The sequence below is a fragment of the Leopardus geoffroyi genome, chromosome B4 (genome assembly GCF_018350155.1).
Source record: "Leopardus geoffroyi isolate Oge1 chromosome B4, O.geoffroyi_Oge1_pat1.0, whole genome shotgun sequence".
NCBI lineage: Eukaryota > Metazoa > Chordata > Mammalia > Carnivora > Felidae > Leopardus > Leopardus geoffroyi.
The window spans coordinates 39509846-39535806 of NC_059341.1; the positions used below are offsets into that span (position 1 = coordinate 39509846).

Consider the following 25961-nt stretch of genomic DNA (forward strand, 5'->3'; position numbering starts at 1 on the left):
GTGATGAATATAAAACTTATCCCAATTATATATGTGATTATATAAGATCTATCCCTCTTTTCCCCATTTGATATGCTTCCTATTGGGCAAAATCTAATTTTACTTTATCCGTTATTTCTTCCAAGAGACATCTTCAAATTCTTGCTGTCCCCATTCTACCCTTCTTGTGGCTATCTTCCCATTCAGAAAGAAAACAGACCTTAAAACCCTAGTTAACCCTTAATAGATCTCTCCAAATTCCTCTGACTCTACTTCCTTACCTTCTCCTGGATTCCTTCATCATCACCAGCAAAGTACAAAATAGGGACATTGAGTTCAGAGGCGGCTACCCACTGAAGTACGGCTTGGAGTTGCTTGTTCTGAACTGTGTCAGTTAGGTTATGATTGCTGACAATCACTTTGGGTGCTGCATACCCTTCAGGGGGCTGTCCTGATATACCTCTCAATTCATTATGGATAGCTTGATAGGCATTCTGCAGGACAGCCTCTGCTGTCCCTGTGCCCTTGACTGGTAAACACTCATATAAATTATCTGGGAAGGCTGAAGTTGGCCTGCTTGCATCCCCAGACTTATCATCTCCCAGCTCTGCCAAGGGAGAGTCACAGGACTTGGCAATAATGAGACATAACTTCATCACTGAATCCATCAGATATTCTACCATCTGCCCATTCATGTGGCCATCTAGCTGGTTAACAAGCATCTTGGTCAGCCCAGCAAAGGTACCACCAGCCTCATCACCTTCACTTAATTTGATGGAAGAAGGGGTTACAGGTCTTTCACACTGGTAGTTATATTCTTCCTTAACTGGCTGTTCTGGTACCTTGGGTTCAGAGCTACGGTCACTCTTGAAAATGGTCTCACCAAGTAAATTCCGGATAAAGTTAAAGAAAACACTCTTTAGATCCTTCTTTTCTGCTTCATCTTGGTCACTTCCCATATGAGGAGACTTAAGGCTGGACTCATCAGGAACTTCAGGGGACTTGTTGGCAGGCAGGTTGGTGCTGCCAGCAGCTTCAAGGAAGCTCTGTGCATCCATGCTTCCTCCCTGTGCCAGGTGGTACTGAATCAGAAGTAAGGCTGACACGATCAGGTCCTTGGCCAAGGAGTCTGAATCACACATAAAATTCTCAGGTTTCTCTCGGCATTGCATAGGGGGGCTGAGGTTGCAAGTATCCTTGGGAGCTGCAAATGTTGCCTGTTGGAAACCCAGAGATTTTCCTTCTTTTTGCTGATTTTTATGCCAAAAGCTCAATCCCTCTTTGATAATGTGTTCACCCAGAGTTTCGGCACAAGTCTTCTTTTCTGGTTTGGATGCGGGCGAGTACATTTTTTCCCTCAATTTACCTTCAGATTTCATTGATGCAAAGTTTACATTTTGTTTTTTAGGGTCACCCATTCCTTTCATGGAGACAAGGGAGTAACTCTCAGACTTGTCTTTGGTTTTCCTGATAATTTCTGGAGGTTTCTTTGCAAACATCATGGTGTATAGCTTACCCAGCATGGCATCCATGATATCTGTGGCCTTCTGGCTTCCGTGAGAGAATAAACTTCTTTTCACAGCTGAGACAAAATCTGAATCAGTCATGAGGGTCCCTGTGACACTGTGGAGGTTCTTCATGAAGGAGTCAATGAGATCTGAGACGACCTCTTTTGCATGCTTGAGCAGTACCTTCTTTAGCAGGATGGTGGCAATAGTTGTGTCCTTCACTTGGATCTTCAGTGTCTTCATGACGGAAACCATCATATCAGATACCACACTGTTAGCATAGGTCATTATCCCTTGACTAACAGAAGCTGTAAAGTCATCAGGCCTTTCTTGCCCTCTGAACATCTTTCTCTCCCCAGATAACCTTCCACCCTCTTTGGCATCACCTGCGTTACGAGATTCAAACACCTCCTTATAGAAGAAAGACTTCTTAGAAGCAGGCTTGTCATCTGGACCCTTGCTTTCTTTGGTGCTCTCCTTCATCTTCAGAGTGGTCTTATATTTCAAATGTGGGGGACTCCGTAATAATCCTGAGGCTCTGTCACCAGAGCCAGGAGTCTTATCTGAGGTAGCATTCTTGGAACATGCAGAGACTGTCTTGTTCACCAGATCTGATGCCACCTTACTCAAGCTTTTGTTGGATATGGGCTCATCTCCTATGTACAATGACTGATGGACACATTTGTTTTCAGAGCCATCTATCCTCTCATTGATCTCCTTGCGGGCCATGGCTATGACTAGATTTGTGAGGCGATTAGCATAGAAGGAAACTTCATCTACTGAACTCCCATTACCAAGTGGGACACTGGGGCCCTGGACAGGGTTTTCTCTGTGCATCATCTCAAAATGCAATCTTCCTGGACTGCCCTTGGTTGTGGTATTGTAATAGTCCACAGAAAAACCACTGCGGGGGTCTCCTCCTGGGTTGCTCATTTCCCCGCCAAGTGAGGATTCTCCAGGCTTGAACCTAACATCTTGGAACCCTGCTGTACTTTTTTCCAGGTCTCTGCGGAGCCAGCTGAGCACTCTGATAGGATCAGTTGATGCTTCCTTAAAAATAGACAAGGATTCATCCGACTATAACAGAGTAAAGATATGGGACATTCAGAACAACCTCAAAGATTAGTTACAAAAATGGTCACCTCTCTCAAGCCTTAACTGCTGCATCATCACAATAAAAGTAACCAACATTTATGGAGTACTTAGTATGTATCAGGCACTGTTATAAGTATTTTAATACTATTATCTCATTTAACATTATTTTGCAGTGAACTTAAATGTTAGCTCTCTTATTATCTGCATTTTACAGAGGAGGGAATTGAAGAACTGAGAGATTCAGTTAGTTACTTATCTGAGGTTATACAGCTAATCACTGATGGAGCAGGAATTCCAACCTAGGCAGTCTGACTCTTGAGTCCCTACTGTCAGCCACTACATGATATTGCTTTTAACAACATACATCCTTAAGATCTGAAAAGTCAACAGCTACACAACAGAGTTAGCATTGGAACTGAATCCAGTTTTTATTATATTTATATTACTTGCTATTTCCTATGGTTTATCTGTTTTTATTTAGGTCTCTTACCACAACTATAGTCTTCAGAAAATTAGAGAATTCAAGGACAATTGTACACAATTGATCACTCTGCCAGGTACACAAGCACAATCGTGATATGTTAAATGGCTTCCAGTGAACTATTTGATATCACTTAAGTGAACAATCTAATTTATAATAGAGGAATTAATATCTGTGGATAATTTATCGGTTTTGAATGAATACAGATTCTTTAATGCACACTAGCTATGATAAGCACATGTACATATAGTATATGTTTACATATTGTAATCTATAATTTTCACTTGGACACAAGCTAAAATAATATGTGAAAGTGTCCTATTTACTATCAAATGTAAAGGAGCAGTGTAATAGAGTAATGTCTGTCTAGGAATGACTACAAGTATCACCCATCTTTAAAGAATGATTTGGTTCGCAGTAGTAACCACAGAAAGGTAGAAATATGAGTGATCTAAACATTTTCCTTTTTTGACATACCTTTGTGTTATTTGTTTTGTTGTGTTTTTAACTAACTCTATTAAAGTTTCTTAAGTTGGATACTTTATTATCTGAGTTTCCAGTTTCTTATCTGTCAAATGGGAATAACAGCAAACTCTTCATAGTATTATTATGAGGATTAAATGAGATAATTTATAACCATCAAAAAAAATAATGATTTGTCATTTTAATTACCAAGTGTCATATAGTTACTAGATACTATTTCTTAAATACTTGTGTTTTACGGGCACTGGACTAGGTGCTTTACACACATTATTTCACTTAATCTACATATATGCTCTACACTGGATGTATTACTATTCTAGTTTCATAGGTGACAAAATTGTAGCTTAGAGAAGATACATAAATTGGCTAGTATCTCAGAGCTACCATATGATGGAGTTTAGTATCCAAATACAGTTCTGACTCCAGAATTGGCTCTCCACACGTATAGTACACGGCTGTGTTTTAATGACTTGGAAAGAAGAGAAAAGCAGTTGTATCAGTCTGCTATGGGGCTGGTTTAAGGGATCCATGGGCCATGGCAGTTGGTGTAAAGTCCTCCTAGATGGTTCTCCTAATTTGAATAATAGTTGTTTCAGGGAAATTTTGTACTTCAGTGGAAAACTATGCATAATCTTATAGCATAGTCTTCCACATCTTCTGATCCTCTTGGAGCTATTTTACAACTCTGTAGATAAGTGATAGCAATTCAATAGAATCCTTATTTACACATGTTAATTCTCAGAGAAGGTTCCACTGACTTCCTCCCCCACTGTGGAAAAGGTCAGTTTTGCCTACATTTGCACCTCCACTTCAATATCCCTGATCCATATATGTGGTTCTTTTCTTTGATTTTCCTTTGAACCTCACCAGTTCCTTGTTAATGATTAAAGAAAACCTTTAATGTGAGTTTATTTCTATACATATACAAAGCTTATTAATTCACCCTTCTCTGAAAATGATATTTTAATAGTTTTGGAAGTCTTTGCCAAGATGTCCAAAAGATTCATCTTGAGAGAATATTGAGGGAAGTATACCAGGTACATTTTTTCTTTGACCCCAGAGATGAATTCAAGGTGGCAATAGAACTTTGCAGACATTTTCTTTTTTCTAGTTTTAATTTTCCTATGTACTGATTTTTCTTTTGGTTTTCATTTTGGTTCTTTTATGGCCAATAACCATTGGTGGCAGCAATGATCAAGAACTTGGTTTTATTGCTTAACCATTTTGTGATTCTTTAATGGAATAATTGTTATAGAGATTTATTTTCTATTGGGCAAGAGACAATGTATTTTTTTGCTCCTCTCAAGCTCAAGGTAATTAAGAATTTTGTGCCCACTTGGAAGGAGAAGAGCTCTTTGATTTATGCACATGTGATTTTTGTGTTTCTGTGTTTACTTTTGATGCATGGCCGAAAGTTCATTATTTTTTATTGAGATTCAATTGACATATAACATTATATTAGTTTCAGATTCAAATTATAATGATCCAATATTTGCATTGTTGCAAAATGATCACCACCATAAGTCTAGTTAACATCCATCACCATGCATAGTTCAAAACTATTTTTCTTGTGACGAGAACTTTTAAGATCTACTCTCTTTGCAACTTTCAGATATACAATATAGTATTATTAACTATGGTCACCATGCTATACATTAAATCCCCAGGATTTATTTATTTTATAGTTGGAAGTTTATACCTTTTGACCCTCTTCACCCATTTTGCTCACTCTCACACCACCCACCTCTTGCAGCCACCCACCTGTTCTCTGCATCTATGAGTCCCCCCCCCCTTTTTTTAAGATTCTACATATAAGTGAGATCATATGGTATTTGTCTTTCTCTGTCTGACTTATTTCACTTAGCTTAATACCCTCTAGGCCCATCCATGTTATTGCAAATGGCAAGACTCCCTTCTTTTTATGGCTGTATAATATTCTGTTGTGTATTTTCTTTATTGAGTCATCCATGGATGGACACTTAGGTTGCTTTCATGTATTGGTTATTGTAAATAATGCTGCAATAAACACAGGGGTGCAGCTACCTCTTAAAAATAGTGATTTTGTTTCCTTCAGATATACAAAGGAATTGCTGGATCATATGAAAATTATTAATTTTAATAGTTTCCTCATGTGGTTACAATTAGTATTAAATGACATAATATGCACAAAACTGTGTAATCTTATGGTGGTGGATATGATTAATACTACTCCAACATTTCATGTTGAGATTAGATTAGAGATAAGAGAAGATTAAGAGAAGTCAATAAGCTTGATGATACAGTGAAACATAGCTAGCCATCTATGGGAGTACTAGGGAATAAAACTTGACTTCCTGGGGTGCCTGGGTGGCTCACTCGGTTAGGCGTCTGACTTCGGTTCAGGTCATGATCTCACGGTTTGTGAATTAGAGCCCCGTGTCCAGCTCTGTGCTGACAGCTCAGAGCCTGGAGCCTGCTTCAGATTCTGTGTCTCCTCCTCTCTCTGCCCCTCCCCTGCTTATGCTCTGTTTCTGTCTCTCAATAATAAACGTTAAAAAAATTGAAAAAAAAACAAAACTTGACTTCCTGTATATATGGGAAGTACTGCCCTGGATGAAAAGAGTACTGGAAGACAGTATGGCTAGGGATGTGTACTGTGATTCATTCCTATCAGACCAGGTAGGAGTTCAGCTACTTGCTGAGCTTCTGTGAATTTTTTTTAACATTTTTTTTCTGGGGTGCCTGGGTCACTCCGCTGGTTAAGTGTCTGACTCTTGATTTCAGCTCAGGTCATGATCTTATAGTTTGTTAGTTCAAGCCCCACGTCAGGCTCTGTGCTGACAGTGCAGAGCCTGCTTGGGATTCTCTCTCTCTCTCTCTCTCTCTCTCTCTCTCTCTCTGCTCCTCACCCACTCGTGCTTTCTCTCAAATAAACTTACAAAAATTGTTTTTTCTGAACCAAAGATCAGCAAAAAGTGGGAAATTCTATATGGACATAATTTAGCTTTAAGAAGAAGTTTTAAGAAAGAGTGCTGCCTATAGGCATGTCCAAGAAAGGGACAGAGAAAAGGTGGTGGAGTCAGAGAGAGAGAGCATTCAAGAAAGGAAAAATCAGGTTCCAATACACAAACTATCCACCAGTAGGACCAAATTGATGGCCCTTTACTGCAGAGGTGATTTAGGGATTTAGGGGAGATGATGTGTAATACAAACTATCTGCATAATTCAATATGTATACAGTGTTTGTGTACAACACGCTCTACTAGAAACTGTGGGACATGTAAAGATGAAATAAATATGATCTTGCCTTCTGGAAGCATAAAGTCCACTGTAGAGACAAAATATGAACACAAATATTACTAAATACTATGTGATCAGTGTTATAAAAGAATAAAAAGAGAGATGCTTAATGTTACACAAGGGGCAGATAATTTGGGGTGGGTGACTAGAAAAAGTAGTGGCACTTGAGATAGACTTTTAAACATTTTGGTAGTCAGATATAACAGGGTGGGTGTAGCAACAAAATGACATATGCAAAGTATAGTATTTGGGATAATGCTAGGTTTAAATCAAATAGCCCCTGAAGTGTCAGTGGTAGAAGAAAGTAGAGGTTTATTTCTCAATCACTTTGCTTACAGAGGACATTCAATGAGAAGCTTTCTTTGCAGTGACTCAGGGACCTAGGCTCTGCTTTTGCATGATTTCACTCTCCTCAAAATCTATTCTTCAGGTTTATGGGGAAATACCAAGATCACAGAGAACTGAATGGGAGACTTTTGTGGTCCAGGCCTGGAAATGTCAAACATCACTTCTACCGATATTCCTTTTGTCTTTGTCTTTTGAAAGTTTGATTGTAATGTGTCTCAGCATGGGTCGCTTTGATTTCATTTTTCTTGGAGTTTATTGAACTTTTTGGATGTTTATATTCATGCCTTTCTTCATATTTGCAAAGCTTTAAGCCATTATTTCCTCAAATATCCTCTCTGCCCTTTCTCTTTCTCTTCTCCTACCGGGACTCCCACAATGTGCTGTTTGTTTGATGGTGTCCCACAGGTTTCTTTGGCTCTGTTCATTTTTCTTCAATCTTTTTTCTTTCTGTTCCTTAGAGTTGATAATTTCCATTATCCTGTTTTCAAGTTTTCTGATTCCTTCTTCTGCCTGCTCAAACCTGCCTTTGAATCCCTTTAGTGAAATTTTCAATTCAGTTATTATACTTCTCATCTCCAGAATTTCTTTTAGGTTATCTCTAGGTTTTCTATCTCTTTTTGATATTTTCATTCTGTTCACACATTGTTTTCTCAGTTTTCTCCACATGTTTCTTTTAGTTCTTTGGGCATCTTTTAGACAGCTGTTTTATAGTCTTTGTCCAGTGGACCTGCCATCAGGTCTTTTTCAGACACAGTTTCTGTTGACCTACTTTTTTTCCTTTGAGTGAGCCACACTACTCTGTTTCTTTGTATGCCTTGTGATTTTTGTTGAAAACTGGGCATTTTATTTTTTTTTTAATTTTTTTTCAACGTTTATTTATTTTTGGGACAGAGAGAGACAGAGCATGAACGGGGGAGGGGCAGAGAGAGAGGGAGACACAGAATCGGAAACAGGCTCCAGGCTCTGAGCCATCAGCCCAGAGCCCGACGCGGGGCTCGAACTCACGGACCGCGAGATCGTGACCTGGCTGAAGTCGGACGCTTAACCGACTGCGCCACCCAGGCGCCCCGAAAACTGGGCATTTTAATCTAATGGCTGCAAGTTTAGAATTGAGGCTATAAGCTATCAGTATTTGTCATTCAAAAGAGCATTAAGTGTAAGCAGTAGTATCTTCATACCCCACATGATGCTATATTAGATTATAAAGTCTTAAAGGATCTCTATTCTGATTGGAAAAAGTATTCTTATAAAGGAATCTTAATCAGGTTAAGATTTTAGGAGCTTAAGTTCACATAAGTTAGGATAATCTTTGACAAACAAATTGAATTAAATAATTTTGAATTCATAAAAACAGCTATGTCTTTTATGATTTCTCAGTATTAAGTATAATGGAAGTATGCATTTTTATTTTACTTTGATATGTTCTTCATAAACTTATACAGGTTATAAAAACCCAATAAGCTATATTACTTCTACTTAATGTTTAAGATCATGAAAAATATAAATTTGTGTTTAATCAAATTGAATGATTATTCTGACAAACTTTATTACAACAGTTATTATATTTTATGGTATTGTTGGCTTGATTGTAAATTTCCAGCATCTTTAATGTAACTTAAAACATTGGTATTAAATTGAGTTAATTCATGGATATTAATTGGATACCTTGCTCATTTCTTTGTTTTATTTTTTTCAATATATGAAATTTATTGTCAAATTGGTTTCCATACAACACCCAGTGCTCATCCCAAAAGGTGCTCTCCTCAATACCCATCATCCACCCTCCCCTCCCTCCCACCCCCCATCAACCCTCAGTTTGTTCTCAGTTTTTAAGAGTCTCATACTTTGGCTCTTTCCCACTCTAACCTCTTTTTTTTTTCCTTCCCCTCCCCCATGGGTTTCTGTTAAGTTTCTCAGGATACACTTAAGAGTGAACACATATGGTATCTGTCTTTCTCTGTATGGCTTATTTCACTTAGCATCACACTCTCCAGTTCCATCCACGTTGCCACAAAGGGCCATATTTCATTCTTTCTCATTGCCCTGTAGTACTCCATTCTGTATATAAACCATAATTTCTTTATCCATTCATCAGTTGATGGACATTTAGACTCTTTCCATAATTTGGCTATTGTTGAGAGTGCTGCTATAAACATTGGGGTACAAGTGCCCCTATGCATCAGTACTCCTGTATCCCTTGGGTAAATTCCTAGCAGTGCTATTGCTGGGTCATAGAGTAGGTCTATTTTTAATTTTTTGAGGAACCTCCACAGTTTTCCAGAGTGGCTGCACCAATTTGCATTCCCACCAACAGTGCAAGAGGGTTCCCATTTCTCCACATCCTCTCCAGCATCTATAGTCTCCTGATTTGTTCATTTTGGCCACTCTGACTGGCGTGAGGTGATATCTGAGTGTGGTTTTGATTTGTATTTCCCTGATAAGGAGCGACGTTGAGCATCTTTTCATGTGCCTGTTGGCCATCCGGATGTCTTCTCTAGAGAAGTGTCTATTCATGTTTTCTGCCCATTTCTTCACTGGGTTATTTGTTTTTCAGGTGTGGAGTTTGGTGAGCTCTTTATAGATTTTGGATACTAGCCCTTTGTCGGATATGTCATTTGCAAATATCTTTTCCCATTCCGTTGGTTGCCTTTTAGTTTTGTTGGTTGTTTCCTTTGCTGTGCAGAAGCTTTTTATCTTCATAAGGTCCCAGTAATTCACTTTTGCTTTTAATTCCCTTGCCTTCGGGGATGTGTCGAGTAAGAGATTGCTACGGCTGAGGTCAGAGAGGTCTTTTCCTGCTTTCTCCTCTAGGGTTTTGATGGTTTCCTGTCTCACATTCAGGTCCTTTATCCATTTTGAGTTTATTTTTGTGAATGGTGTGAGAAAGTGGTCTAGTTTCAACCTTCTGCATGTTGCTGTCCAGTTCTCCCAGCACCATTTGTTAAAGAGATTGTCTTTTTTCCATTGGATGTTCTTTCCTGCTTTGTCAAAGATTAGTTGGCCATACGTTTGTGGGTCTAGTTCTGGGGGTTCTATTCTATTCCATTGGTCTATGTGTCTGTTTTTGTGCCAATGCCATGCTGTCTTGATGATTACAGCTTTGTAGTAGAGGCTAAAGTCTGGGATTGTGATGCCTCCTGCTTTGGCCTTCTTCTTCAAAATTACTTTGGCTATTCGGGGCCTTTTGTGGTTCTATGTGAATTTTAGGGTTCCTTGTTCTAGTTTCGAGAAGAATGCTGGTGCAATTTTGATTGGGATTGCATTGAATGTGTAGATAGCTTTGGGTAGTATTGACATTTTGACAATATTTATTCTTCCAATCCATGAGCAGGGAATGTCTTTCCATTTCTTTATATCTTCTTCAATTACCTTCATAAGCTTTCTATAGTTTTCAGCATACAGATCTTTTACATCTTTGGTTAGATTTATTCCTAGGTATTTTATGCTTCTTGGTGCAATTGTGAATGGGATCAGTTTCTTTGTCTTTCTGTTGCTTCATTATTAGTGTATAAGAATGCAACTGGTTTCTGTACATTGATTTTGTATCCTGCAACTTTGCTGAATTCATGTATCAGTTCTAGCAGACTTTTGGTGGAGTCTATCGGATTTTCCATGTATAATATCATGTCATCTGCAAAAAGTGAAAGCTTGACTTCATCTTTGCCAATTTTGATGCCTTTGATTTCCTTTTGTTGTCTGATTGCTGATGCTAGAACTTCCAACTCTATGTTAAACAACAGTGGTGACAGTGGGCATCCCTGTCATGTTCCTGATCTCAGGGAAAAAGCTCTCAGTTTTTCACCATTGAGGATGATGTTAGCTATGGGCTTTTCATAAATGGCTTTTGTGATGTTTAAGTATGTTCCTTGTATCCCGACTTTCTCAAGGGTTTTTATTAAGAAAGGGTGCTGAATTTTGTCAAAGGCCTTTTCTGCATCGATTGACAGGATCATATGGTTCTTCTCTTTTCTTTTATTAATGTGATGTATCACGTTGATTGATTTGCGAATGTTGAACCAGCCCTGCATCCCAGGAATGAATCCCACTTGATACTGGTGAATAATTCTTTTTATGTGCTGTTGAATTCGATTTGCTAGTATCTTATTGAGAATTTTTGCATCCATATTCATCAGGGATATTGGCCTGTAGTTCTCTTTTTTTACTGGGTCTCTGTCTGGTTTAGTAATCAAAGTAATACTGGCTTAGAATGAGTCTGGAAGTTTTCCTTCCCTTTCTATTTCTTGGAATAGCTTGAGAAGGACAGGTATTATCTCTGCTTTAAACGTCTGGTAGAACTCCCCTGGGAAGCCATCTGGTCCTGGACTCTTATTTGTTTGGAGATTTTTGATAACCGATTCAATTTCTTCGCTGGTTATGGGTCTGTTCAAGCTTTCTATTTCCTCCTGATTGAGTTTTGGAAGAGTGTGGGTGTTCAGGAATTTGTCCATTTCTTTCAGGTTGTCCAATTTGTTGGCATATAATTTTTCATAGTATTCCCTGATAATTGTTTGTATCTCTGAGGGATTGGTTGTAATAATTCCATTTTCATTCATGATTTTATCTATTTGGGTCGTCTCCCTTTTCTTTTTGAGAAGCCTGGCTAGAGGTTTGTCAATTTTGTTTATTTTTTTCAAAAAAACAACTCTTGGTTTCGTTGATCTGCTCTACAGTTTTTTTAGATTCTATATTGTTTATTTCTGCTCTGATCTTTATTATTTCTCTTCTTCTGCTGGGCTTAGGCTGCCTTTGCTGTTCTAGTTGTATTTCCTTTAGGTGTGCTGTTAGATTTTGTATTTGGGATTTTTCTTGTTTCTTGAGATAGGCCTGGATTGCAATGTATTTTCCTCTCAGGACTGCCTTCACTGCATCCCAAAGCGTTTGGATTGTTGTATTTTCATTTTCGTTTGTTTCCATATATTTTTTGATTTCTTCTCTAATTGCCTGGTTGACTCACTCATTCTTTAGTAGGGTGTTCTTTAACCTCCATGCTTTTGGAGGTTTTCCAGACTTTTGCCTGTGGTTGATTTCAAGCTTCATAGCATTGTGGTCTGAAAGTATGCATGGTATAATTTCAATTCTTGTATACTTATGAAGGGCTGTTTTGTGACCCAGTATATGATCTATCTTGGAGAATGTTCCATGTGCACTCGAGAAGAAAGTATATTCTGTTGCTTTGGGATGCAGAGTTCTAAATATATCTGTCAAGTCCATCTGATCCAATGTCTCATTCAGGGCCCTTGTTTCTTTATTGACCGTGTGTCTAGATGATCTATCCATTTCTGTCAGTGGAGTGTTAACGTCCCCTGCAATTACCACATTCTTATCAATAAGGTTGTTTATGTTTATGAGTAATTGTTTTATATATTTGGGGGCTTCCGTATTTGGCACATAGACATTTATAACTGTTAGCTCTTCCTGATGGATAGACCCTGTAATTATTATATAATGCCCTTCTTCATCTAGTTTTATCTAGTTTGTCTGATATAAGTATGGTAACTCCAGCTTTCTTTTGGCTTCCAGTAGCATGATAAATAGTTCTCCATCCCCTCACTCTCAATCTAAAGGTGTCCTCAGGTCTAAAATGAGTCTCTTGTAGACAGCAAATAGATGGGTCTTGTTTTTTTATCCATTCTGATACCCTATGTCTTTTGGTTGGTGCATTTAGTCCATTTACATTCAGTGTTATTATAGAAAGATACGGGTTTAGAGTCATTGTGATGTCTGTATGTTTTATGCTTGTAGCGATGTCTCTGGTACTTTGTCTCACAGGATTCCCCTTAGGATCTCTTGTAGGGCTGGTTTAGTGGTGACGAATTCCTTCAGTTTTTGTTTGTTTGGGAAGACCTTTATCTCTCCTTCTATTCGAAATGACAGACTTGCTGGATAAAGGATTCTCGGCTGCATATTTTTCCTGTTCATCACATTGAAGATCTCCTGCCATGCCTTTCTGGCCTGCCAAGTTTCAAAAGAGAGATCAGTCACGAGTGTTATAGGTCTCCCTTTATATGTGAGGGCACGTTTATTCCTTGCTGGTTTCAGAATTTTCTCTTTATCCTTGTATTTTGCCAGTTTCACTATGATATGTGGTGCAGAAGATCGATTCAAGTTACGTCTGAAGGGAGTTCTCTGTGCCTCTTGGATTTCAATGCCCTTTTCCTTCCCCAGTTCAGGGAAGTTCTCAGCTATTATTTCTTCAAGTACACTTTCAGCACCTTTCCCTCTCTCTTCCTCCTCTAGGATACCAATTATGCGTATATTATTTCTTTTTAGTGTATCACTTAGTTCTCTAATTTTCCCCTCATACTCCTGGATTTCTTTCTCTCTCTTTTTCTCAGCTTCCTCTTTTTCCATAATTTTATCTTCTAGTTCACCTATTCTCTCCTCTGCCTCTTCAATCCGAGCCGTGGTCATTTCCATTTTATTTTGCATGTCGTTTAAAGCGTTTTTCAGCTCCTCCTGACTGTTCCTTAGTCCCTTGATCTCTGTAGCAAGAGATTCTCTGCTGTCCTCTATACTGTTTTCAAGCCCAGCGATTAATTTTATGACTATTATTCTAAATTCACTTTCTGTTATATTATTTAAATCCTTTTTGATCAGTTCATTGGCTGTTGTTATTTCCTGGAGATTCTTTTGAGGGGAATTCTTCCGTTTGGTCATTTTGGATAGTCCCTGGAGTGGTGCAGACCTGCAGGGCACTTCCCCTGTGCTGTGGTGTATCACTGGAGTTGGTGGGCGGGGCCACAGTCAGACCTGATGTCTGCCCCCAGCCCACCGCTGGGGCCACAGTCAGACTGGTGTGTGCCTTCTCTTCCCCTCTCCTAGGGGCGGGATTCACTGTGGGGTGGCGTGGCCCATCTGGGCTACTTGCACACTGCCAGGCTTGTGGTGCTGGGGATCTGGCATATTAGCTGGGGTGGGTAGGCAAGGTGCATGGGGGCAGGAGGGGCAGGCTTAGCTCGCTTCTCCTTAGGTGATCCACTTCAGGAGGGGCCCTGCGGCAGCGGGAGGGAGTCAGACCTGCTGTCGGAGGGGTGGCTCCACAGAAGCATAGCGTTGGGTGTTTGTGTGGAGCAAGCAAGTTCCCTGGCAGGAACTGGTTCCCTTTGGGATTTTGGCCAGGGGATGGGCAAGGGAGATGGCGCTGATGAGCACCTTTGTTCCCTGCCAAACTGAGCTCTGTAGTCCCAGGGCTCAGCAACTCTCCCTCCCTTTGTCCTCCAGCCTTCCCGCTTTCCGAGCAGAGCTGTTAACGTATGACCTCCCAGATGCTAAGTCCCGCTTGCTGTTGGAACACACTCCGTCCGGCCCCTCCGCTTTTGCAAGCCAGTCTTGGGGGCTCTGCTTGGCCGGCGGGCTGCCCCTCTGCCCCGGCTCCCTCCCGCCAGTCCGTGGAGCGCACACTGCCTTGCCACCCTTCCTACCCTCTTCTGTGGGCCTCTCGTCTGTGCTTGGCTCCGGAGACTCCTTTCTGCTAATCCTCTGGCGGTTTTCTGGGTTATTTAGGCAGGTGTAGGTGGAATCTAAGTGATCAGCAGGACGCGCAGTGAGCCCAGCGTCCTCCTATGCCGCCATCTTCCGACGATCCCCCCCTACCTTGCTCATTTCTAAAACAGAATACTGAAACATTGATGGCTAAAAATAGTTTGTATGCTTTTCTTATTTTTTATTATGATAGAGAGGCTATATCTTTGGGTCTGTTAATGTGTCTACTTCTGCCACTTGGTTATGTGAGGGATGTAAATGGCTGTCAAAGTTTGTCTTATGTGTGTTCATGAGTTCGGCTAGTCTGCACTTCAGTTTGTGTGTAACAGTTCACAATTATATACCTACCCCTCCCCACATTTTGTGTGTGTGTGTGTGTGTGTGTGTGTGTGTGATAGAAAAAAATGGAAAGTACTTGGCCTAAACATTTTTATTAGTATCACTTGACTATTTTTATGAACAATGGTTTCACGGAAATCCAGCTGTGTACGGGCGAGTTTTTCTAGGAACTACAGGTGAAACCTGGTAGGAAGAGTTTGTTAGTCTTGACTTCCTAGTCTCAGGATATCAAATGATGGAGGCCTTTAAAAGTCCAACCTGAGATTCCTTATGAAAACTTCCAGTAAAGCAAACTTAAGGCCTATCTGGTTGCTATACCTATGTAAATAATCAGACCAAATCTGGTGAAATTAGCCTTGTTTTGTGATCAAAAGTTACCTTATTTTGGGATTTATCAAAATGTAGGCAACTAAGGTAAAAAAATTTGTCTTCCAGTAGAAAATGATGCATTCCCTATAGTCTATAGTTTATAGACTAAGCATTGTTTACAGCCCTCCACATAATCTGATTCTGATTCTATGGGAGCTATTTTACAACTCTGAGCTGTAGGCAGTTGAACGACAATGCAGAATAATTCTACACGTCTGTGGACACATAAATTCTGTCTAGTGGAGGTTCAGCTGATTTCCCTTCTGCACTGTGGAAGAGGCCAGTTTTGCTATTCATTTCAATATTTCTGATCTATAGTACATCTCTTTTTTTAATTCTCCTTTGAACTGGTTGTAACACCTCACCAATTTCCTCATTAATGAGTTAAATAAAATCTTTAACGTGTTCATTTTAATATCTGATTGGGAGTCCTGATTTTACCTTTTGAAAACTATCCTTCAATATTACCTACTTATTTAAAGATAGGCACACTATCTGCAAATAGACATGTTCCATAATTGGGCTGTAACATGTACAGGGAAGTCTTATAATGCAGATGTAGAGTTTATTTCTCTTATCTTTTTCAATTCTTTTCACAGAACATTGAAAAAATTATAGCATAGCATACAACTTTATGATAGAGTATAAAGAACTGTTAGCTGGCTGTGTTTATAGGTTTTTATTGCCTATTTACATTTTTAAACCTAAAAAGTGTGCACCTTATATCTATTATTCCACTCTATCCAGAACTTTGCAAAAGTGGTTGATGAGGCCATAATGACTGACTGAAAGACTAATCATATGACTTTTTCTATCAATGAAGTCTACAATCAAACATCTATATCTTCCAAACCCCATTGCCCTCTTGCAACCTTTAATTCTTTCTCTTCTTATACAGTAGTATCATGAACAGGTGGGAAGGTGGATGCCAAATTATTTCTGAGTTTTTCTTTTAAAAAAATTTTTTTAAAGATTTATTTATATTTGAGAGAGAGAGAGCATGAGAGAGAGAGAGAGAGCAGGGGAAAGGCAAAAAGAGAGGGAGACACAGAATCTAAAACAGGCTCCTGGCTTTTGAGCTGTTAGCACAAAGCCCAATGCAGGGCTTAAACTCACAAACTGTGAGATCATGACCTAAGCCAAAGTCAAATGCTTAACCAACTGAGACACCCAGGTGTCTCATTTCTGAGTCTTTCTTTCTTTTCTTTTTTTTTTTTTAACGTTTATTTATTTTTGAGACAGAGAGAGACAGAGCATGAATGGGGGAGGGTCAGAGAGAGGGAGACACAGAATCTGAAACAGACTCCAGGCTCTGAGCTGTCAGTACAGAGCCCGATGCGGGGCTCGAACTCACGGAGTGCGAGATCATGACCTGAGCCGAAGTCGGCCGCTTAACTGACTAAGCCACCCAGGAGCCCCTCTGAGTCTTTCTTAATCAAGACCAGGGAAAATTTTCACATCCATGAAAGAGAACATAAAAAGGGTTAAGGGTTTTAACTTTCTCTCCTCAGCCATCTTCTGCTCCAGGACTTTAGTTTGAAGTTAACATATATAGCTCCCATTCTATTCTTCTTCACCTCTAGCTCTGCTAACCATACTTTATGAAATTTTCCTTGACAACCTCCGACTTGGATCTATTCTTTAAAAACCTATAGCAATTACTGCCAGAAAATCCATTTGGCAAATGGATAATTTGGGTCTACTGGTTATTTAGATCTAATTAGGGTCTACTGGTTATTTAGAACTTTTATATTATATTTATATTTCACATGTATAGTTTTTATTTCCCCAAATTAATGGCAAGGTCTATGAGGGCAGAAACTGTTTTTATTTATTTATTGTTGCATACCCAGAGTGTTCCTTCCTTAATGATAAATCGTGACTGTTTTTTAAATTTGATTTAGTATTAAAATTGATCTATCTTTTGTTTTTCTACAGGAAAGAGCAAAGGTAAAGAAAAGATCTAATAGAAGCAGTTTTGATTGGCACTTACTCTATAGTAATTGGATATTCATTATCTATATGTCTTAATGTTTTGTGCATATTTGTTAGTGTTTTCTCTCTTAGGCTATATAAGATAGACCAAATAGATTTTGAATAAATAGATGGGTCATGCAACATTACATGCAAATAGGTGTTTGATAAATATTAATACTAAGGATGAGAATCACCATAGTGATTCCATTAGATTATGAAACCCTTAAATTAAGAAAAAGAATTCTGTCTAACCTGTTTTTATATCTCTGACCCTAGGACTAAGCACAGAGTCTGTGCCAGTTATCCACATCGTCTCTCAACTCCAAGTCTACCATCCTTTGCCTTGCTCTGTGACACTGGAATTGGACCCCTTTTAACATTTTTTCTTTGGCAACTGGCCTTGTTAGTAGAGGGCACTGAAGAGACACTGAACTTCTGGACCACTTGCACCTTCTGGCAAATGTATTCTGCACCAGCAGGATAGTGCTCCTGTGGCAGCCACACTCTGTCCAAAGAAATCTGAAGCTGCCTTGGTTGAAGGAGAAGGAGCTTCTGTGAGTTCTTAGTCTCTTCCTGTTCACTCTCTTGCAGCCTAGGGGTAGTGGTTTCTCTCTACACTTGCTACTTCTGGAACTCTTACAGTTTTCTTTTACAGCTTTTAGTGGTTAACTTAGTTAATTACCTTTCATTAAATTAAAAAAAATTTAATGTTTATTTATTTTGGGAGGTGAGGGGCAGAGAGAGAGAGACATGGAGGATCTGAAGCAGGCTCTGTGCTGACAGCAAGATCACAACCTGAGCCGAAGTCAGATGCTCAACCAACTGAGCACCCAGGAACCCCTCACTAAATTTTTTAATATCAAATTACTTGATATGGTTTCCATCTTCTAACTAAACCCTGATTTATAGTGCCTGACACTAAGTACTTAATAAATGTTTGTTGGCTGATGAAGGCAGAATGATAATGTTACTTAGATGAGTATTTATGCTTTTGAGAGTTTTGAGGTGTTCTACATTTCGGAAAATAGTTTGTGAACTTTTGAGACATTTCTGTTTGAAATCCAATCCCTTTCTGTTTAAAAACTAACAAAATTTTACAGCTGTAATATATGTTTTGCATTAATTATACTATATTTCTTCTATGAAATTACCATATTATAGAATTTACCCCCAAAACAATATGGATGGTAACTTTTTGTTCTAGAGGAATTCATATTTTTCCCCAAGAATTTCACCGTTGAAAATAAGAGGTGGGGTAGTGGTGGTAGGGAGAGTAAGGCTACTCTTAATAGTACTCCACTTATTCCTAATTTAGTATCTATAAAAAGTGGTTGACCCTTACCATTTTCCAGTCTTGGGCTTGGCTATCTCCAGGAGTATAAACATCAACCTTGCATACTCCATTTTGGCTTTGTAGCCAGTCAACCCTATCCGACATCTGGAATTAGAAAAAAAATGAGAAAGGGTCATCAAAGGGACAGGTTATATGAACATAAAGAGAAATAGGCAAATGGCTGAGGTGTGGAAAACAGGAGCAATGCTTTCAATAGAGAGACCTATCCCAAAAGCTACTTCAACCCACCGAACTCTGGATCTCTTCATCTTCAGCTGTCAACTGCAAGAAGATTTCTTAAATATATGTGTCTCTAGAACGGAAGCTGGTGCTTGGTATATGTAGATGTGCTTAATACAGATTTGTTCATAAATGAACCTATGTAGCCATGTGTTCTGCTCTATGTGTTCTTGCTTGATAGCCCTTCCACATCCTGGATTTTCAGTAGACACTCAAAACTCAATGTGATCAAAATAGAATTAATTTGTGTCTTTCTGCCTGTTGTTGTCCCACCAACTTTTTTTTTTTTTTTGCCCACCAGCTTATTTTTAAAGTAATATATGCTTAATTTTCATTAATTTCTAGAGCACTAGCTTAACTTACATTAACAATAAGTCTAGTAGATCCTCCTTAAGACCAATCCCTCCTCCAAGTAGCCAAGGATCCTAGGGGAATTCTTTGTCTCCATGGTTCAGCCAATATTCTTGAGGCCAAGAGAAAAGAGATACCACATGCACCATCCAATGGGCCTTTGTGTGGATGCCCTTGCTGATACTGACTGTACTATAGCTCTCCCAATACTTTGCTCTACTCCCTAATCTCAATAATGGCACTGCGATCTATCTAGTCTTCCAAACCAGAAAGCTGATAATCATTTTAGTTGTTTTCTCCCACCACAAGCCTCCATCTAGCTGCTACCACTGTCTTCTTTCATTTGTTGCCATTCGTCATGAAAGAATTGCTTATACTTGCTTTTGGCTCACCTCAAAATTTAGTGTAATAGCCCCTATTCTTATATTCCTTGCCGTAGTCTTGTCCACTTTCCATACCATTGCATCTTATTTGATAGTCTTCAAAAATATGGCCAATTATCATAATATTTGTCCACTGCTAATCTACAAGTATGAGAAGCTTCTCTTTGACCTCTTTTTCCATGCCAGATTTCCATTACCAGGCTTCGATACTGAAGTTCCCTGCTTTCATTACAAAGTTTGCTTACATCTATACTTCTCAATAAGGTAGAATAAGCCAATATTTCCTCTCTAATGTGCCTAAAAATTTTTATTAAGCAGATATACAGATTCATATTTGATCTTCACAAAGCAAAGCAAGTATTTAAAATTGTTATAAGTTGTTTTAAACTGTTAAAGTCCAAAAGCTCATTCTAATTTTTTTTTACAGTGAAATTGCGTTTTATAAAAATTTGCTTGAAATAAGCATTATTAGGGGTTGAATAGCTGGTTAATTGGAAATATTTGTTTTAAAGGACTTTGGGCAGTGGTGGGGGTTGACATCCTCCCTCAAAATTAAACCAACACAAATAAAATACAGATTACACACATGACTTAAGCTTACTTATAAAAGGATTTATTATTCTCGTCATATAGAATATTATGGGTAATTATTAAAAAGAAAATAGGGGTCCCTGGGTGGCTCAGTTGGTTAAGCGTCCAACTTCTGCTCAGGTTATGATCTCGTGGTTCAGGAGTTCGAGCTCTGCATCGGGCTCTCTGCTGATAGCTCAGAGCCTGGAGCCTGCTTCAGATTCTCTGTTCCCCCCCCCCCCCCCCAACACCCCTCCCCAGCTCATTCTCTCTCTCTCTCTCTCTCTCTCTCTCTCTCAAATAAATAAATAAATAATAAAACAGAAGACCTTTTAAGAGCTACTTGTCTTTTGCTCCCACAAGGATTTGTACGTATTTTCATACCCTAATCACTAATTCAGATTCCTGAGTTAGGGACACAGTTTCTCTTACTCTTCCTGACACTGTAATACAATAGATTCCTTGGGTAAGCAATGGGTTCTCCACCCTGATTAGACCTTAGAATCACTCAGAGAGCTGTTTAAAGATACTGACTCAGATACTACCTTCCAAAGAATCTTATTTCCTTTTTTAAGAAACATTTTTAAAATGTTTATTTATTTTTGAGAGAGAGAACACAAGCAGGGGAGGGGCAGAGAGAGGGGAGGGACATAGGATCCAAAGCGGGCCCTGCACTGACATCAGAGAACCTGATGAGGGGCTTGAACCCACAAACCGTGAGATAATGACCTGAGCCAAAGTTGGATGCTCAACTGACTGAGCCACCCAGGCAACCCCCCAAAAATCTTATTTCAATGGTTTTGGGGTGGAGAAACTTAGACATTGAATTTTGTAAAAGCTCGCTGGATGATTCTAATATACATCTGCATAAGAATGAGAATCCCTGGGCCTGGGTTTATCTGGAGAGATTCTCTCTGAGAAAGACTGGCCAGCTCCAGAAAGATAAATATTTATTCTTTTTGTTAAAAATTTCTACAATTTCCTAAAGTTCTTTGGTATCTCATTTTAATAGTTTTCTTTTAACCCTAACAAGGGAGTTTTTAAAGTCTATGAAGTTAAGCCTAGTATGGTCTCTCAGCAGCTATTATATGCTAATATCCTTATGCTTGAGTCATTACCACGAATAAAGGAATGGATATTACTATTACTTGGACAAATAATGAGAAGACTTAGAAACAGGTTGCTCTGGACTGTTGACAGAACAAGTGAGAGTCAATAGCTTACCTCTCAATCTCCAGTTGATATTTCATCCTAATGAATTGCTTCTAATAGAAAATGACGAACTCAACAGGATCTCCTAACTTATTTAAGCTATATATCACAATTAAAAAGTAAGAGTGAAAATTAAGTGCAAAAGCAAGGAAATTATGTGATCACTTACTCTTACTGATGACAGGTTCTGAGATACGAGGAAAGCTCTTGATTAATTTGTTGTCTTCACTATCCCTAAATTTACCCACCCCTCCTGCCATGAAATATAAGGGATCTGCAATGGAAAGACACAGATAAAAATGACTAATTTTACATATGAACCCAATTGCCCTTATTACCAAATAATGATTTTGACTTACACATTATTTTTCACATGTAGCACACAAGTCATGAGCACAAAATGACATTCAAATTTCAAGTCCAGATCTTATTCTGGGTGCAGTCTGATGGTTCCCAGACGACAAAAAAACGTTCTATCTTTTGGCCAACAGTTCCTGAAATGACTATTATTATTCTCCACTTCCAAATCAGTGATTTATAGCCTTAAATAACAATGACGAAACTAAAAGTTTTTAGGTTAATCTCAAACTTGCTTGATTAGTAAGTCAAAAAATAAATAGCTAGAATGAAGAATAAGTGCCCTGAATTAATTCATGGATCTCAAAACACTCTGTAAATATTCTTTTGAGGACTTAAGAGAAATATACATCTTCATGTTGTAAAGGGGATTTATAGTTAGTTAGATATAACTTCCAGATCAATGATCTTCCTTACACTACCTCTTATGAGACATTTAAATTAGGACATTAGGGCATTGTACTTTAAGACATTAGGGCATTGTACTCTCATATTGGAATATCCACCCAACCTCCTAGTGATGTCTCTCTAAATACCACCCTTGCTTGATAGTTCAGGACAAAGCTTACCCCATCTATGAAATATTTCCTAAATACCTAATTCAATGTGATTGGTCCTCCATCAAGGTTTACGTCATATTTTGCTTCAACCTTTACATCCCATCTAGTTTTTTAATTGCTCACATATATTTCATCTCCTTTATTAGATGGCTTTCTAAGGGCAGATGCATTTTCTTACTCATCTTGGTATCCCTCATAACTAGTGTATTAAAGTTGGTGGTTAATAATTGTCTGCTGAAAGAACGAATATATGAATAGTGCCCATTTCTAATTCCAGATAGTGTCAACTGTTCTTTCTTTAATAGGAGAATCTGAGAATAACTCTCTCTCCCTCTCTCTCTTCATATATATATTTGCACATATATATGTATATATATTTACACATATATATGTATATACACACACACACACACACACATATATATATATATATATATATATATATATATATATATAGTGGTTTATTAACAGACTCTCCTACCCCAATAATACAAATAAATCAGCACTTCAAAAGTGCTCTTGAACTTCTTTCACAAACAGAAAGAACATATTTTAGTCACATGTATCCAGCAAACACTTCCACCTAGATGTACTAGCATCTTTTATTATATTTTCTATGTCTTCTTGCGTGTTTATCTGCATCCATGGACCTTTAGACTATATATATAGTACTAAATATATTACTATATACATAGTATACATATATACATGTATATGCATACATATATACATAGTATACACATATGCATAGTATACATATACAATAAGTACATTATATTACTATATACACAGTACTATATACATGTATGTATAGTGTATATATAAGTATAGTATTACTATATATATAGTACTATGTATATAATAATATATATGGTACTTAAATGTCTTTTGATGGTAATATTCAGACTTCTAAATCTGTATATATTTTTCATAATAAGATGGAAAAGAGGAGGGGCGCCTGGGTGGCGCAGTCGGTTAAGCGTCCGACTTCAGCCAGGTCACGATCTCGCGGTCTGTGAGTTCGAGCCCCGCGTCGGGCTCTGGGCTGATGGCTCGGAGCCTGGAGCCTGTTTCCGATTCTGTGTCTCCCTCTCTCTCTGCCCCTCCCCCGTTCATACTCTGTCTCTCTCTGTCCCAAAAATAAATAAACGTTGAAAAAAAAAAAAAAAAGATGGAAAAGAGGGAAGGAAACTCTAGAATTTAATGGAGCCAATGAATGGTGTCATAAATTTCTTATGCTTAAAGTTGGTGAACAATACCCTGGAGTTAGGGTAGGATGTAAAAGACAAAACGAATGCTTTGTATTATCTATTAAATTTGATGAGGAAAGAAAGATAACTGTATACAATGTATAGACAAATGGACCCTAGAAACCATTCTAACAACCTCATTTTACAGATTAGGAAACTGAGGCTCAGAAAGGGAGTGTTAAAAACAATGGACATACTACATAATACAGGTTAGCATCCTGCAAGCTGTGAAATTTTTCTATGGCCAATAGAGGGATCCTGCAGCCAATATAAGGGATTTTTCTTAAAAGTGCCAATGTGATTGCTACCTCAATACTAATTGAGAAGGAGTGCAAATCATGAATACCAGCCAGAGAGGGCACAACACAGGGGTTTGGTTATGGTTGCTGTACTGTAGACCATAACTCTATCTCAAGACTGTTTTCTTCTGTATCCATCATAAGCAAGAGGCTCCTGTTTACTCAAGGTTCTTAAAGTCGCAGAAAAGCCCAAACTACAGACAACATATATGAAGCAGGGTTGGTACATATCATATGAGGTTTTAAAGTTCATTCAACCAAGTTTCGTAACTAGTTTTAAAAAGGAATATATTCAATTATATATATTCTCTTTTTCTGTCTTGCTGCCTTCCTCTAAGTGCCTGGTGCACTGTACACACTCAATTAAATTTGGTTATTGTTGACATCAGTTACAATTGATTTTGTTTAAGGATAAGAAGTGTGTGTGTGTGTGTCTTTTTCCCTTGGTGATACCATTCAGTGTTAAGCTTCTCTGTGAATCTCCTCCACTTTCATTTTCCCTTAGTTTCTTCCTCTATTGCACCATAAAGTACAGACACTTCCTCCACATGGCTACATATTGTCTAGCCAAGGCTTCAGAAATAATAGTAGAGAGAATGAAAGTAGAGGAGATTCGGGACTCAGAGCTACACCAGTCTGATTTTGCTATTAGAGCACTGGGGTTAAAAAACAAAAAAGAAAAAACTTTTGGAACAGCTACACAATGAAAATAAGTCAGCAGGTAGTCAAGCTTCCAGTCTCATTGTCAAATTGGGAAGCAGGGAGTAAGAGCCCCTCATGATCCCAAAAAGATGGCCAAGGAGATCTGGTCAAATCTGCAACAAAATAAAAATTTCAGCAGTAAAGATGGTAGCTTTAGCTGTAATGCTACTGAGTGAGAGGCTTATTTATTCCCAGAAAACTGATGCAAAAATTAAAACTGTGCAAAGAAGGAGGCTGGGTTGAATACTAAAAGTTAACCATCGCTTGTCACTGAATTCTCCTTTTTAACCACAGAGGCTCAGAAAATGGGCTGTTTTATCAGTCCAGTGGAATTTCTTACCTCTGTAGCACTGGAACAGTGAACCACAGAAGACTCCAGTGATGCCCAGTGAAGATGCTGGGATGTTCTTGCTCAGCTCAAGATCTTGTTTCCTCCCCCAGCCTTCCATGTACCTCCCCCTTGTTGGGACTGAAGAGTGACATCAGAATCACAACTGGTGATATCATTGTCTCTATAGCAACAGTAGTGAAGCTACCAGAAACTGAGTTGTCAAAGGACAAGGGGGATAGGTGAAGATACACTTCAAGGCTCTGATGCTTAGTTTGGAAGGACTGGGCTGGCTTGCTTCCAATTATTTTTCTCCTTTAAGTATCTAATTTAGGAAGGGAATACGGGACGGGGAATTTTACCAATGGGTTGCACTTAAAACAACAGTGTTATGTACAAACAAATTCAGATGGGTACAGAGAAGAAATAAAAACTGAGCATCTGCTAATTTTTTTATACAAAGCCCATGGAATCATTTCATTTTGTGGACTCAGCCTTGACTCTGTTATAAGCATCTTACCTTTTGTAATAATAATAAATTTGCAGATAGTTTGCCCAAACTGACCATTTCTGGGTTATAATTTTGTTTTTGATGGTCAGATACAATAGCACTAATCCTTTCTCTACAATGCCTTGACCTGAGAATGAGCTGGGATAAATCAGACCAAGAGGCATTTGATTGGCAATTTCTTTCCTTGAGGAGGACTTTATTTTTAGTACATCCCCTTTAGAAATGTTATCCTAGATACTCTTAATTAATGACTCCATATAGGACTGATATGTAGTTTCTATGAAACAAGAAGAATCTTGATCAAGGTCACAAGATAAAGTTTACAACTGTTAACAAATTCAAAAGTGACTGACTTGTTTGTTACAGGCTTTCTTCAACAAGGTTATTTATCTATTGATGATTTTTTTATACTGCCTCAGTTTTTTCATCTTTAAAATAAAGAAATTGGGCTTACTCATGTCTTACATCCCTTCAAGTTCTAACAGTCTAGGATTTTGATACTTCAGTGATATTTAAATAGAACTT

General features: G+C 38.5%; 1 protein-coding gene across 5 annotated transcripts in view; it reads right to left on the reverse strand.

Annotated features, from left to right (window-relative positions):
- AKAP3 (A-kinase anchoring protein 3) overlaps positions 1-25961 on the reverse strand; it is a 48818-nt gene that overhangs the window by 21165 nt on the left and 1692 nt on the right. For 2 of the 5 annotated variants that reach the window (XM_045466883.1, XM_045466882.1), the window contains 4 exons: positions 24938-25066; positions 21599-21703; positions 18683-18778; positions 261-2564 (listed from right to left, as the gene is read on the reverse strand). In XM_045466883.1, the coding sequence (XP_045322839.1) occupies positions 261-2564; positions 18683-18778 (2400 nt within the window). In that variant the 5' untranslated portion in view covers positions 21599-21703; positions 24938-25066. The remainder of the gene's footprint in view (positions 1-260; positions 2565-18682; positions 18779-21598; positions 21704-24937; positions 25067-25961) is intronic. The other 3 variants (XM_045466884.1, XM_045466881.1, XM_045466885.1) reach the window with 2 other exon arrangements.